The sequence below is a fragment of the Diorhabda sublineata genome, chromosome 7 (assembly GCF_026230105.1).
Source record: "Diorhabda sublineata isolate icDioSubl1.1 chromosome 7, icDioSubl1.1, whole genome shotgun sequence".
Classification (NCBI taxonomy): domain Eukaryota; kingdom Metazoa; phylum Arthropoda; class Insecta; order Coleoptera; family Chrysomelidae; genus Diorhabda; species Diorhabda sublineata.
In genome coordinates this window covers 16,302,299-16,318,347 of record NC_079480.1, presented here as the reverse complement: position 1 = coordinate 16,318,347, position 16,049 = coordinate 16,302,299, and the positions used below count along the sequence as shown (strand labels likewise).

The window sequence follows — 16,049 nt, the reverse complement described above, 5'->3', positions numbered from 1 at the left end:
ACCTATTCAACACTACATAAGATATTTGTCTTACTTTATACTTTCTCAATGGAAATATTTTGAACAAAATTGGGACCTAAAGATCAAACTTCAATCTCTTCATGTATTTTGATAAAGTCTTAAGTAAAAGTGGAAACGTCGATTTTTGTCTTTCTTTCAATAATTATAAAAAAACTATTTTTAACACAGAACAGGCCATAACATTTAGAACAATTAGCTGGATTTTATTTTATTTTCATTTCAATTTTACGACAAGCAGTTAATATAATATCTTCAGCCAAACTATGAGATTTTAATTTGAAAGCAATTTATTTAGTCACTTCATAGGAAGCTATCGGAGCTCTTAGAGACATACTAAATTGCTTTTCAAAAACCTTCACTTGTTTGAATCTTACAGATAATAATTTCCGAAACTAGCTTTCGTCCTTTGGTGACTAATGACTATTGTATGTTACAATTAGAAATGCAGTAGATGTAAACATGAACAGTCGTTTCTCAAACTATTATTTTATTATGACCAATTATGATGAGACTACACCACACTTATATCAGGTACGCACTAATTTTAGTTATTGAAATCCTTTAAATTTAGAAAAGTTTTATCTCAAGTTCTGTTTTCCATATTTCTCTTAAACTTTAATATTTTACTGTATACATTCATAAAATTTAGCGATACATTTCAAGAATCTTTATTAGTGGCAGTGAAGTTAGAACATTTTGAATTTAGTTTTCATCTTCCCGAAAGAATAACCAAAATGGAGTTAGTAACTTCTCATTTCCTAATCCAATATGATGCAAATATTTTTCAAAATAAAAAGAAAAAATTAACATTTATCTAATTTGCGGTTTTGTATTTTTTATCCTCATTTCTACACGAAAAAAGTACTAGAACAAATATTATAATCACATAACACACTATAGTTCAATTATTATATATACATCTCACTTGACCAAATTAGAGTATTAACAACAGCCATTACCCAATTTTTATACCATCCCAGTAAAATACAACAAATGATTATAAATATAAACGTTCTAAAATGTAATTATAAGAACTGTATTGAGTGTACTGAAAATAGGTACACTTATTTTATGAGACACTTGAAAAATGAGTTTTTTTAATGTCATCTAAGCCATCAATAACCAGGTCAAGAATAGTATGGCTAACCATAAAAATATCTTTGATAAGAATTGTTCTTCCATGTGTTGTTGAGTACCATGTGGACCTACTGTTCGAAGTTCACCAATATTAAAAGCAGATGTGAAGAAAGCAAAGGGAAAAGCTCCTATGCCAAATGACATGTGGAAACTGTTGTCGCCAAATCCAAATCCTGAAACAAAATTATTATAAATTTGCATTTTCCACGAGATTATCATTATGTATTAAGATAATTATTTTCTCTTAATGCAGTTTGTACTTTATCAATATCTATGCTTCTAAATTTAGGATGGGAGATATCTCTATCAACCAAACAAAGAATCACGAACCATAAGTAGATAAAATCTGTATCAATTTTTTTGTTGATATGAAGATTAAGTTCATTCTTTTGTTTGTTTTTAATTCAATAGAATTATTTATTATAAATAATTTGTTGTCTGCTAGAAAAATTTTCAAAAATTAATTCATTCGTTGTATCAATTATTTGGTTTTTCAATTCCGAAAGATCATTTTCAAGTTTGAATATTGTTTTTTGATTACAAACAATTTTATTATCAGAAAGCTTATGTACTAATTTATTTGTTCCTGGCTTATGAGTATTTTTTCTAAACACTTGATATTATTCTAAAGAAAAGTGGGAAAAATGTTCTTTTTTCGACACTGTAACAGGAAGCATCTTCTGTTATATATTTTTCCATTTTCAGTTTGATTTTAGACCAAATTTTTAACTGCTAACTGACCATAAGTTCTTGAGATGGTATGGAAGTATCCCATATTTGTACATAAATAAGAAGGAAGTCTTTGCCAACTAGTTTATGATCATTTTCATAGTGGGAGTGTGGCAAAATTAAACACCAGCCTACTCTATCAACTACACCAATTGTATCATCAATTAAGACTCTAATTGAACCTCTTACCAATTGTTTAACTGAAATTTTGACAAAAACTTATAACTGCTAGAAAAACCACAGAAGGGAGGCCCATAGAGTGGGTGAGATTCAAATTAGGAAAGGTAGATCACTGAGGTGGTGGAAAAAGCACCTGACCTAATTGAATAACATGGAGAGGATATTTTTTTGTTAAGATATGAATATGTAATGTCGACTTTGGAGAGTCATCATTGTGTAAACCTAAATACTCAATTGACTCAACAGCTTCAAATGAGTTGTTATTGACAATAAGTGATATAATATATTGTAAGATATATATATATTTCAAGAAATTACCAGGAAAGTTGATACCAGGTTCAGGTTCCGTTCTTTGTCCAGCTGGTCGAGGTGGTACTTTTTCCCTTGGGTCTTCCTGTTTTGTACTGCCCCTTCCATATAACGGCACAACTTTTTCTTTACTGATAGCAGCTTTACAAACTGGACATACTTGCTTATTAGGTCTGGTCTCTAACCATTGATGCAAACAAGGCCAGCTACACAGAAAAATTAAATATATTAATCCAATGGATAATACACATTTTTATGAAAATGCTGAACCATGATCATGTTTATATGTTTACAGTGTTAGGTCAGTTTTCAGAAAAAATGCAGCTTAGCTTTATACAATGATAATGGAATAAAAACGTAAATGAATGAGTTGACGATACTGTTTCTTAGACTTTATTGCATTGTTGATGCATCTTCCTACATCTACAACAATGGCCATATATCTCAACTCGGCATTAAATATAGGGATTAAGTATTAATTAAATCATTAAACAAATAACCTACTGGACCAAATTCTTTTTGCAATGCTAGAAAGATTCTAATTGAGATATTATTGTTAGCTACAATCAATTAAGGAAATATATCAGTACATTTTTCTTCTCCTTCCTAAAACATTCTTTTATAGTTGTAAGAAACAGTTTGCTAAATGATTCAGTTTATGGTCGAAATTATTTACTTTCAAATTTCTGTTGTGATGCACATAATCATTAAAATAAAATTTAGTTTCCTTATTATGTATGTATTATATACAGACATACACTCTAGAGACTATCACAAAGATTTTATTTATATTTGAAAATTGTCGCCCATATTATAAAAAATAAACTCAGAAATAGTTTAATACTAAGCAAAAATTTTACTTATAGACAACCTTCACCTATTAGTAATGTAATAATTAAAAACCTGGTCTAACAAATACTTATGTTAAATATATGACAAATCACAAACACCTAATTTAGTTTGTGTGAATAGTGGATAATAGATAACAAAAATGAACCTACCAAAACAGATGGCCGCACATACTAACTACTGCGTCTCTAGCAGTATCCAAACATATATTACATTCAAACATAGAATCATCCTTTCTTTCGTCATCTTTGGTGTTCGAATTTTGACTTCCGTCCCCAGTGGAGTCTTTGATACTTTTTTCTATACCTGATGCCATTTCATATAAGACTTGAATATTAACTTCTAATTAAAAGTTGAAATGACGTGGCCAAAAGTTGGTGTAGTTTTTTGCATTAGCTTCAATTGTGACCGAATGTGCTGGTCTTATCTGTTCCAATACTTTTATTGGTATTCATGCAAATAATTTTGAATCAGGTGATTACGATTAGTGTGTAGAACGTATGTATAAATAATTGTAACGAAGAAAAACAATTGTCAATTTGACATTTCTTGTTGCAATTTCATTCACTGTTCATATTATTGAAATATATACAGAGTATCAAAACATAATATAGTCTTTTACAACTTCCTATCACAACAACAAACACAAAAAATTATTAATCCCTTAAAAGTCAAAAGCCTATAGCCATTTATGTCAATTTCATATTTTTTGATAATGCAATTGTACCAACATATAAAATTTTGTCATTGTTTATCGAGGTTATACGCAAGCGTAATCTCCGAATCCAAGAAATCAATCTTTACCAACTTAAGGGTTAAATATATTGCTTGCTGGAAGGATATATATGTAATACTTACTACTACTGTATTACAAATATGGGGTGGGAAAATACTCTTTTGGGCGTTCCACATAGCGAATACGATCGTTGTGGTCAGGGCTTAAACATCACTCGTGACGTCATGATTAACGTTCACGACTCTTGTCACGGGTCGAACTGAGCGTTGAAAGAATTAGCGAAATTTTCAAAAGTAAGTAGACTCTAATCATGAGAATATGTATCATTATTTGATGCGGTGTGGGATATTATAATTCTTTCTGAAGCATTCTTGTGACGTGCCACCAAAACTTCACTATCGCCGCAGAAAATATTTTGATTTTACTTTAATGTAAATCAATTAGACACACCACTAAAAAATTAAACAACTTACAACTTGTAATATAATCTTTTGAAGCTTTCAGCCATTCCACTTGGGTTTACGATTATAACGCTATATTATAAGGCTAAGTAGAACGGGAAAGATCGTGTTTGTGAACGTGATTGTCGTGAGAGCTGAGAGCCAATTTTACAACCTATAGACTGGAGATTGATTTAAGGTTTAAACTCTGGCTTAAACCAAGAATAACCATATTGCTCCATTTTACAGGTCACAGTTAAATAGACATTTCTCTGTCAGTTGTCATTCGCGCGGAAATATAACCAAATTTGTTTAAGAAAGTTGTACAACTAAATAAAAATGAACAAGGAACAAAAAAGATCATGTAATTTCTCTGACAATGAAGAAGTAATATGTATTAGTTAATCTTGTAAAGAATACAAAGAAACAGTTGAATCCAAAAAAGGTTATGCGGTAGGAAAAGGAAAACGGTTGGGAGGAAATGACAAGATAATTTAATGCTATGAATATGTGGGACAATTTAAAGAACACTCGCAAAAAGTTTGCAATTGATGAACAAAATTTTGACAAAACTGGTGCCTGTTTCAGGCATTTTTATTTCATTAAGTGCTAGTCTTGCTATTGCTCCTGACACTCTTTTTACAATTTGGCATTCTGATGCCTCACTTATTCCTGCCAGGTCTTCAACTACTCTGCCATAACTATCAGTTGCAGTTTTAGTGCATTCAGGAATTGATTCATAAGTTAAATAACTTAATTCACAACGTTGAAAAATTATTAATTGACATAAAATATAAATAAATAAAGTGGTTTCAATAATCTGATTACTGTTATCATTGAATGTCAAGACTATATAGAACAATCTAGGAATTTGCCCTAAAACGAATAACTTTTTGTTATCTCGGCGCGCACAATGTTGATAATTTCTTCATCATCATCGTCCAGTTCATCAAATATAGTGCAAATCTTCAATCATTTTACCAAAACCCTTTATAATACTGTAAAAATGTAAACAATTTGAGAAAGTTAGGTTCGCATCCTCCGTTTTATGTTAAACTGGGGTTTAAACTACCCCCAGACCGTCGGTAACGTTTAAACTGAAGTTTGAGGTTTAAAGTTCACTTTTAAAATTAGTAGTAACGCCCACATTGAATATACGTATACTTCGAACGATTCCGAATGACTTCTGATTTAGGCTATGGAAGGTTGCTGGTACAGGACGGGAAAACGAACCGAAGCGTCCTCTCTCGCGTCATGAGCACAACTAATACGTTTATAGATTTGACGGTAGATGGCACTAAATTCAAATCTTCCGTCTAGTTACGATAACGATTGTTTCACGATACAATTCCATTGAATTGTTTTGAAAAATAACTCGACGAAAATTGGTCTTAAATATATTTTCATTCAAGACAGTTTTTTTCACATTCGAAAAAATACAAAATAAACATATAGACAAATACATGCATGAATGTATATATTAGAGCAGGGGTCTCCAAACTTTCCAGCCTTAGGGCCATACTGATTACTCCAGTAAGTTCCGAGGGCCAAAACCATATTATCATTGTTGCCGGTGGTAGAAAGTGGAATAGTCCACTGATGAAAAAAAAAGGACGCAACGTTTTAAAAAAGACTGCAAATCGGACTAAAGTCCGCAAAACGGCAACACTGCACATTATTAATTTTCCTGTCATTATCTGTAATTTCTAGATTAGTCGTAGAGTACGAGCCACGAGGAGTAACGTGACACGACATCTGGTGAACACAAGCGGAAATAGGTAGTACCTTCTATAGCTAACAGATGGCGCTAATAGCACGTACAGAATAATCTCGTTGGTTCGAGAAAGTTCTGTTGTCTTCCACTCACTTCTGGATGGCAGTAATTGGAATATATAAGAAGACAACCACATGTCAGTTCCTATGACACTGTTGTGTGTGCGTACGTCCTTTACACGTGTTTGTGCGTATTTGAGTTTAAGACATCTTTGTAACAGTATTTTGATTTGAATTGTTGCTTTTGTGTGTGATTTAGTAGTATGGAAAAGAAGCGAAAAATTGATTGTGAATGCAGAAAATTCAAAGATTAGTGGAACATTCAGTATTTCGTGATTGAGTCCAGTAACAAGGCGCAATGTTTGATTTGCAATGAAAGCATAGCTGTTCTCAAAGAATATAACATTAAACGTCATTATGAAACAAAACATTTTCAAAATTACTCAAAATATACAGGGAGTTTGCGTACAGAAAAATTCGAAGCTATGAAGCGCGGATTGAAATCGCAGCAAAAATGGACATGTTGAGTGGTTTTCTTTGGCCTTGGATGATTCATCGGATGTGTCAGATACTGCTCAGGTGTTGATTTATATTCGAGTAGTAGACAAAAGCTATGAATTGCATGAAGAGCTTCTTGATATGTATAGTATTCATGGCACAACTATTGGTACAGATATTTTTAAAAGAGTTGAAATGGCCATTAATCAAAAGAACCTTCAATGGAAAAACTCGAAATGTATTACAACTGATGGAGGCAAAAACATGAGTGGGAAAGATAAAGGAGTCAAAAACACAGTTATTTTGAGTTTTTGTTACGAAAAATGAGAAAATTTTATTTAATTTTCTTAATTAACCCTTATATATCCTACAAATGAATAATTTTTTTTTGTAATGTTACTGACTTTTTGACTTCATTTATGGATTTTTTTCGGAGTAAATAGAAACTTTAAACTCGCTCGAAACTATAGATTTTGTACATAACGTGTTTTTGCAGTAAGCCCACGATATAATTATGTTTTTAAAAAGTTTATGTTAAAAAAGAAGAATTTTTTTTTTTTGGTTCTTCCATATTATGACCAAAAAGGGTTTATTATAACGTTTTGTCGAACAGTAATAAAGTTGATTATAATCATCATCACAAAACGACGAATTGTACAAAGATCTGCTTAAGTATAATCAAGCGCCCATTAATATCTATTCGTTGATTTTGGTTCCAGGGTCAAAGTTAGTTGAGCTCTTAGTCAAATACCTAATGCGAGACGGCTTAACAATTCAAGTAGACAGTACGCGCTTATACCTAATTATGTAATGCATGGCTTAGCTTATAGTTATAGAATAGTAGACAATTCTTTTACATCCATAGGAGCTACTTCTTTATCCTACTTTCCAGGTGTAACCCTCTGTAGTAACCTATTCCCATTTTGAAGGGCATGAAGCATATCTTCAGACGTACCACACGGTACACTCTTCAAATAAACTGGTAACTAGGAAAATATAGATCCTGGCTGTATGTCGTTAGACAAAAGGCCAATAGAGAAGAGAAGAAGAAGAATAAAGTTGATTATAAAATTCATTTTATTTATACGTCATACAATACAAAATAATAGCTCCGTCTCACCAGCAACGCAAAGTCGAGAAATTGCATTTAAAAAATGCCAAAATTAGGTGCCAGGCTCAAAAATTAGGTGTTCTGTAATTTTCACAGTAACGGAATACTCAAAGTTGTGGTGCTAGAAACACGTGATACTAGCAACGCAATGAAAATACAATACATTGATTGTTAAGGTAATAAAATAAGGTGCTGAAGAATGAATATCGTGAATAGTAAATTCCTTATATGTTACACCTCGGGCGGCTTCTACTTTTATAACACCTAACCTAACCTAGTCTAAGAGTAGGTTAAGGTATGTTACGTTAGGTGTTATGAAAGTCTTAGCATCACGTTTTCCTAGCACTGCAACTTTGAGTATTCCGTTTATGTGAAAATTATAGAACACCTAATTTCTGAAATTGGCACCTAATGTTGGCATTTTCTAAATGCAATTTCTCGACTTTGCGTTGCTGGCGAGACAGAGCTGAAAATAATGATTCCATTAATTGATATTATATAAATAAAAATTCACTTTAACTATGTGGGTTACCACACAACAACCCGCGAGTGATCGCGAGGCTAAAAACCGTTCCAGTGATCGAGGGTTAACAAAAATAATTACATGATATTAAATTAGAATTCCCAAGAATTGGCAAATTTTATTTAATTGACGTCGATATAGTATAAATGTACGTCTATAGACAAAATTAATGATTGCATTTGCATCGATGCATTGTTTTGTTTATAGACGTTGCACAGATTTCCCCCATGGACTATGGAGCACTTGCACAGGTTGCTATTATCAATCGGTTGCCCAAGACACTAGTTATTAATCCTAGAGTACCAGACCGTCGTAATATTTACACGAACGCACGCACAATTTTACTCCTCCCCGCTAACTTATTCATAGATTTGTTCTTGGTAGCTGCACTGACAGAACTAGTTCAGGAAGTGTACACTAAAGCGTTCGTTGTAGCAGAACTAGCGCTAGTGTCAATTCAGTGAAAGAAAAATAGTTCACCCAGTTCACTGTACTGCTTGCACTAGGTCAGTTCAGCCAGTGCAGTGCACGACAGTGTAACCAAAAATCTTTTTTAATGTAATTTCTAAATATATTTTCTATATAATTAGCAACTTTGATGTGCTGTACTCTTCCAACTATTCCATAAACGGGATGTATTAAATATATTAACTCATTGTTTTCTAACAAAATCAATTAATAGATAAGATTCAATGTATATTTCTATTTTATTAACTATTTTACATTTATATATTTTTTCTTATCATTATTATTCTCATATAACAATTCTGAAAACGGTGGCACTACATCTTCGTCATCGGACGAATGTAAAATATCAAAAAGTACTAAATCGTTTTCCATTATTGTTAATACTAAAAGACCTAAATACAACAACAACAGAGGAATAAATTGGTACTGCTACTGACGACTATGCATGAAGGTGCAGTGTTAAATCCAACAACAAATAAACCAGAGATTATAACGCTACCAAAAGTGGTGTTGACACATTTGACCAATTATGTTCAAATATGAACTCCAATAGGAAGATTAGACATTGGCCATTGACAATTTTTTACAATATGTCAAATATTGCTGCAATCAACTCTTTCGTAATTTATAACTTCAACAGTAATAAGGTAAACAATAGAAATTTTATGCTCGAAATGAGTAAAGAATTTATAAAGCCCTGGTTACAAGTCAGAAAACGATGCAATAGTTTAAGAAGACCAAATTTACAAGATATTTCTTTTATTTTAAATCAAGATATGCCAGAACTCAATTATAAATGAAGCTTACTACTTCCTTTTATTACCCCAATAAAAAAGAAGAATGACAACTAATTTATTACATGAATGCAAAAAACTCGCGCTGATTGTTATGTGTATTGAGCAATAGTGTTTTGTTTCAATATAAGTTATCGTAACATTTACGACGGTCTGGTACTCTAGGGTTGAAATATGTAATAATCCTAGGTCTTATGTTTCAGGCGAAAAAAGAAAATGTAGATATAGAAAAGAAAGACGACTATTAAAAAAAAGATGTTTATTTGGAATTTGGCCAAGTCTGTAGGAGGTTGCTACCAACCACTCATGCAGAAAATCCCGGCTACTTTGTAGGTAATTTATTTTGTGGTAATTGAAAATTTCGTACAATACATTTTTTAAATGAAAATGAATCAATCACTTTTATTGATTCATTACCGTTCTATGTGAAGTATAGAATCGGGCTGACTAAAATTTTATTATATTATACCTATGAATCTGGAATATTCCCCCTTAAGGTAAAGTGGTGTAAAACGCCCAGGCTTATAACTCCCCCCGTTTTGAATGTGTCATTCAGTGCTTATAGCAACGTATTACTGAGTAGAGCTGCTTCATTTAGATGCATCAAGTTTTGTTGTGCAATTGCTACTGTTGTGAGAAATAACTTTTTAGGGTAAGTAGGACTGAACATTTGTTGCATAGTTTTATCAAAAATTCTGTAGTGCCTCTATTAATTGATGCTCTCAAATTGTGAAATATGTATGTGGTGCATGGTTATGCAGCCAAGTGTACTTTTTGGCGTATTTTATACGTATTAATACGCTCCAGATACATAGTGTTTTAAAAGTTGTAATCTATCTTTTTCTTATTCAAAATATGGGGAAGATTATCATAAGAAAAACAAAACGTGCCGTATGCATTGGAGCAGCAATAGCTACAGCTATAAAGTGAATAGTTGGGAAATGGGGGATGAATGTAGACAGCAGAGAATGTGGAATACTCTCCAGGACCATATAGGTTAGTGTCACACATACTTTTACTTGAAAAAGTGGAATTTGCCTCTAATAGAAATGACATAAGTAAATTAGAAATTTAATATAAAGGCTGATTTCACGGCTTCTTAAAGAGAAATAAGATTCTATCTTTTGGAAATCTGAAGAACTTTCATTGGCAAGAGCGCAGGGTATGAACTGAAAAGAAGTCGACTACTTTGATTTGTTACTTAGGGTATTAACCCAAAACGATTTGTTGGATAAGCCGTCCATGATATTCAATATGGCCGAAAATGGAATACAACGGAAGTCAACAAAAAAGCAGAACATGTCATTGCAACGAAGGGATCCAAAGATGTTTACTCATTATGTAGTACAGAAAAGGGTGAAAAAATTTCCCACATAGCCTGGTGCAACGGTGAAGGCAACTTCTTTCCACCGGTGTTGATAATGAAAGGAAAGTACATCAAGCCAGAATTCGCAAGACTGTCTCCAGGTTCCAGCGTTTACATGAATCAGAAAACTTCATACATCAACAGTGATTTGTTCATGAAATGGTTTCAAGAATATTTTATTCCCAGAAAAGGTGGCATTGGTAAAGCGTTATTAACATTGGACGGGCATGCATCCCAATGAACTATTGAAATTGGTTACGCAAAACGACGTTGTACTTTTATATCTCCCGAGCCATAAAACGCAAGCATTACAGCCTCTTGATAAGTCTTTCTTTAAGCCCCTTAAAACGTACTTTGCACAGGAGGCGAAGGCATGGATGCTCAGTCATATAAAAAGTAAACTTAACAGACGCAACGTTTCTACTTTGATAGGAAAGGTTTGGGGCAAGGCAGCTACTGTAAGTAATGGAGTTGCGATTCAAGGCAACTGGAATATCTCCATATGATCCAGATCAATAATTTCAGACCATATCTTCGCTATATCTGACGTAACTGAAATGGGAATAAATGATACAGTAGACCCTAAGTCCCAAACAAATGATCCAATACCTAAATCGACACCTGACTCAAAAGAAAAGGACCAAACGTCTAAACCAACAAAAAAGGACACTTCATCCAAATATCTTAGAGACCTTAATCCTATTCCAACCATACCGACCAATACATCTAAGAGAAAGCAGTGTGCCACAAATCTAACATCACCTAAACATAAAGTCAAGCGTCAAGTCTTATCGGATAAGAAGAAATCTAAAGGGAATGATGTTTTGGAACTAGAACTGAGTTTATCTGGCTCGTCTGCTATAACAACCAGTGTGAAGGAAGAAATCCTCTGCGAAAAATAAGATCTTTTACTCTTCCGATTCATCAGTTAATATGCGTTGCAAATCTTCAGAGGAGATTTCAGACGTTGAAGATACAGACACAGTGTTGAGTGTGGAGAGCGATGTTATTCAACTAAATCCAAGGATGACTGGATTCGGTGCATAATTTGCAGTAAGCAATTGCATGAAAGCTGTACCTTATATGCTAATATGTGCAACAGATGTGGCTCTAAGAAATAATTTGTCGCCTAAGGCTTATTTACCCATGGGGATGCTAATACCGTCCACTAAAGCATTTTTTAAATTTCATATAAATGAATTGTTTTTTATTTAAAAGTTAAATTCCAACAAAGCCTCGTTATTATGAAACAATAAAGTGTTACGTTATGACTTGGTTCGAAATAAATCTTAAGAAAAAATTTTTGAAATTTTGGGCGTATTACCCTACTTTACCCTATATCCGGTATATAGTACATAGAAATTAGAAAATGCAATTACTAGTAAATAATAAAATAAATCAGATAAAGTAGAAATAAGACATCTTCATTTTAGGATTGAACCGTGGAATGGAAACTAGTACAAGTTGTACCCCAAATTACAACTGCTGATTAAAAAATATATGTAATGTTTTTCAAGTTGTACTGGATAAAAATTAATACAAATGATTTAAAAGAAATTTCTTTGTAACCTCAGATAATTCCTGTGACAACAAGAAAAATAATACATTATGTCTCATTTTTTAACAAATTCGCCGTACCATTCAACTAGTATTGTAGGAAATTATCGATAATTCTCTTAACAATCACGTTTATAAATTTTTTTTAAAATTTTGAAAAACAAATCGTGCGGCAGTCCTTTCGAAATCTGATGAATGTGTGTTCTAATGATATTAAAACTTTCCTCTTCGTAAACCGAGTATGTAGAAGGAAGACCTAATTCTTCATATAATTGTTTGATTAATTGGACGGATTGCTGATCGTCGCGACCGTAATGTTCCTCCATTATTTGCCTTTGTGATGGTGTTGCTCGTTGAAGGGCGACTACTGCTAGCCAGCTGCATTTTCCGTCTCTTATATCAGTGCCTATTTTGCCTGTTACTGCGGGATCTCCGAATGTGTCCAGGAAATCATCCTGAAAAAATTGAAAACGTAAATTGTAATTATATAGATAATACAGATTATGACATAATGAAAATTGTTTTAAAGCAATTAACTCATAATGCTTTACTGGATCTATTTATTATAATATTATCTAAAAAAATTATAGATAGAGATAGATAGATAGAGATATTTTAAGAGTAATCTGCACTATGGTAACAAATCAAAAATAACATCTTTCATCAAAATCTATTCGCTTCTTAGTTTACCCAAATTTACAGTCGCAATAATGGCATTTGTACAGTGCCATTCAAAAGTTGATTCACCCTTTCTTATTCTTGGAACGATTATACATGAACTAGTGAAATTTGGAAACTGAATATTGAGGTGTTGTGAAGTTACCTACTAGTGATAATAAAAATGAACTTTGTAGTCTACTTAAACTACTTTTTAAAAATAATTTTCATTTAATAAACAACTCAGAATGAGACATACAACTCGAATTCTTATTCTACAAATGTAAAAAGTAAACATAGAAAAATAACTATGAGAATACAATGCAGCATTTTACGGTTATCTTGTTTCCTTGCATGTTTTCATAACTTCTTCACATTAGACAGAGTTTAAAAGTTCCAAATTTTGTGGACCATTCTGGATTTCTTGGCCTTGCTTTCTTCGAGTTCTTCTTGGTTGTATAAATCTTAAAGTCCAATACAAAATATTTACCTTTATATCAATCAATTTTTATTTTTGAATGTCTAATGCACTTTGAATAAGTTAAATTCGTCCAACTTTGTTGAATGTAATTTCATTTGATAATTTGATGTTTCGCATGAAAATGTTAAAATTGGAAAATTTATTAATGTTTTGAATTGTTTAATTGTATCACCGCCAATGTCGACTTCACACTCCAAAAGCAGGTTCTAAAATTAAAGCCGCTGGGTGCCAAATGGTGAATTTTGACTATAACGATCACCGAATTGTGAGAAGATTCGTTGTTCTGACGGAGAAGAATTTGTTTTTCCTTAAATGCGGTCGCTTTTTTGTGTGGTCCCTTTTTGTACAATTCACTGTCTTGAGTATGTTTTCGTTTCAGAAGTTTAAAAATTAATCTAGGTTTTATCTATAGTTATGAATAGACGAAAAAATCCGATTAATTTTACTCAAGACGCGTCAATAAAACCTAGGAAATGTTCATTAGAATTTCGTAAAAAATGAGCAAACCCGGGCATCCGAAACGCAGATAGCTTACACGTGCATATTTCTTTAGCAACTATATAGCAAATTATATTAATATCTAAGTATTAACATCTTAAGTTTAAGGTGGGAAACTTTTCGGATAGGCGTGAATACAATGATATTTCTCTGTTTTTGGATTCGTAATTTTGACATTTCAACGGTTAACTGCTGACACTTGAAGGCTCCTTTTGAATGATAACGGGCCCATTTTGATTGGAAATCGGATGAGACTTCTTGACAATTTTCGTCGAAAATATATAGGAGAGGTGGTTTGGGATGAGGAATTTTTGATAGAATTATTTTGAAAGATTTTTTTGAAGGTACCGATACCGTTAGTACAAACGGAAATAACTCGGGAGTTTCGCTTTCTACAATAAATATTTCAAAATTCGGATTTTTTCATATAAAATTCTATTTTTAGTTATTGGAAAATGTGAAAGCCGGTTCGATTTTCTCTAAAACACAGTAATTAATTGATATTTTTGAGCCACTTGCGAATCTAATAATCTACTAATCTACAATAGAGATTGTTGATTTTGTGCTAATATTTCAATATTATTTTTGAAGGGTTTGTTGATGTATATACAACATTGTTTGTAAAAGCGGCAACAGCGCTTAGAAGTAACAGTCAGTTTATAGGAGTACATAAGCTTTACAGTTTACCACAAATGATCAGCGTAGTTGGGTGTTGTACTGGAGAATTATATTTTATGTTCAAAATAAAGTGTTACAGTCCACTGAAGTACATAAGTTTTCTCTTAATCAATTTAATTGTACCTCTACATATTTTGGTCCAATCGATCGGATTGTGGTTACTCTTTAACAGAAAAATCCCATTGGAAAAGTGCATCAATTAAAAAGGGAGGTTAAAGAAGATACACAAAGGCGGGAACTCATCTCCATCATTAGCAGAGACGAGGAGAAGGTCAAGACAATGTGTTGTTTTCACCAAAAGTGAGTCCGTTCCTTTCATTAATCATATTCTTTATTCCTTATTTCATTCAAGTTATTAGTTTAAGTACTTCATTTGAATAATCATGGAAAGTGAACTTCGAGATTTGAAAATTAAGAAAAGTAATTTGAAAAGGAGATATACAAAATTAAAAAATTATTTCGATAAAATAGAGAAAACCGATATCAGATCTATATCGGGAACATCGGTCGACAGATTCTTGTATAGTAAATTTCGTATAATCGTATTTTATGCAATCGTGTACATTTAAAATGATAATTTTTTCATTCACTGATAGTGGAGAATTATTGGAACATCTTTTCGTTGGTGTAAATGTCGCCATTTTATTACTAATCTCATGATACCGATGCGTTAAACTAAACAAATATACTTGATAAAGGTCTAAAAATTTTGGGTAAGGCACCATTGCCCTTAGGGTGCATGGTTAAGCCGAATCTGAAATAGGGTTGGAATTGGGCAGAGGCACTAATAGAAGGTTGAACGGTACCTGTTAAACGCAAAACGTAACTGTATTAACTACTACCTAAGTAATCCCTGCACAATATTTCAAGACCTACACCTATGGCCAACACCGAAATTGAGCCGAACTGGACGGAATTTCCCATTTTATTGCTCTATAATGTCTGAAATAGACTATAATAATAAAAAATCTGGAAAAAAGGCTAGAAAATTTTGAGCCAATATTGCATGAATATTTTGAACTACAATCACGCATTGAGCTACTCTAGCAACCGAACGAAGATGCGGAAAATAACGAGGCTGAACAATTTGAAGATAATTATTATGAGTTCATTGGAAATATGAAATCAGTAATTGATACATATTATAACGAAAGTCGTTCTTCGGTCGGACGCTTCGAGGTTGGTTCAGTAACAAATAATTCTAATCGACAAACATATGATACAGTAAAGTTACCTACTATTCA

General features: G+C 32.6%; 2 protein-coding genes across 3 annotated transcripts in view; both read right to left on the bottom strand.

Moving 5' to 3' along the window:
• Positions 1-824: 824 nt before the first annotated feature.
• Positions 825-3,974, bottom strand: LOC130446689 (E3 ubiquitin-protein ligase RNF185-like). Of its 2 annotated transcripts, XM_056783074.1 has the most exons (3): positions 3,378-3,974; positions 2,386-2,582; positions 825-1,331 (listed from the first exon to the last, which is right to left on the bottom strand). In XM_056783074.1, the coding sequence occupies exons 1-3, from the start codon at positions 3,539-3,541 to the stop codon at positions 1,129-1,131; spliced, it is 564 nt and encodes a 187-aa protein (XP_056639052.1). In that variant the 5' UTR covers positions 3,542-3,974; the 3' UTR covers positions 825-1,128. The 2 variants fall into 2 exon arrangements, with proteins under 2 accessions (XP_056639052.1, XP_056639051.1); XM_056783073.1 differs by having other exon boundaries at positions 825-2,582; positions 3,378-3,923.
• Positions 3,975-9,812: 5,838 nt separating this feature from the next.
• The window catches only part of LOC130446917 (farnesyl pyrophosphate synthase), a 66,596-nt gene continuing 60,359 nt past the window's right edge, over positions 9,813-16,049 (bottom strand). Inside the window, exon 6 of the mRNA XM_056783439.1 lies at positions 9,813-12,946. Coding sequence (XP_056639417.1) covers positions 12,611-12,946 — 336 coding nt within the window. The 3' untranslated portion in view covers positions 9,813-12,610. The remainder of the gene's footprint in view (positions 12,947-16,049) is intronic.

Coding starts and splice junctions, on each gene's coding strand:
- LOC130446689 (XM_056783073.1), bottom strand. CDS start 3,541: ATGGCATCAGGTATAGAAAAAAGTATCAAAGACTCCACTGGGGACGGA. Junction 2,583..3,377: donor ATGTGCGGCCATCTGTTTTG/GTAGGTTCATTT, acceptor TTTTCTGTGTAG/CTGGCCTTGTTTGCATCAAT.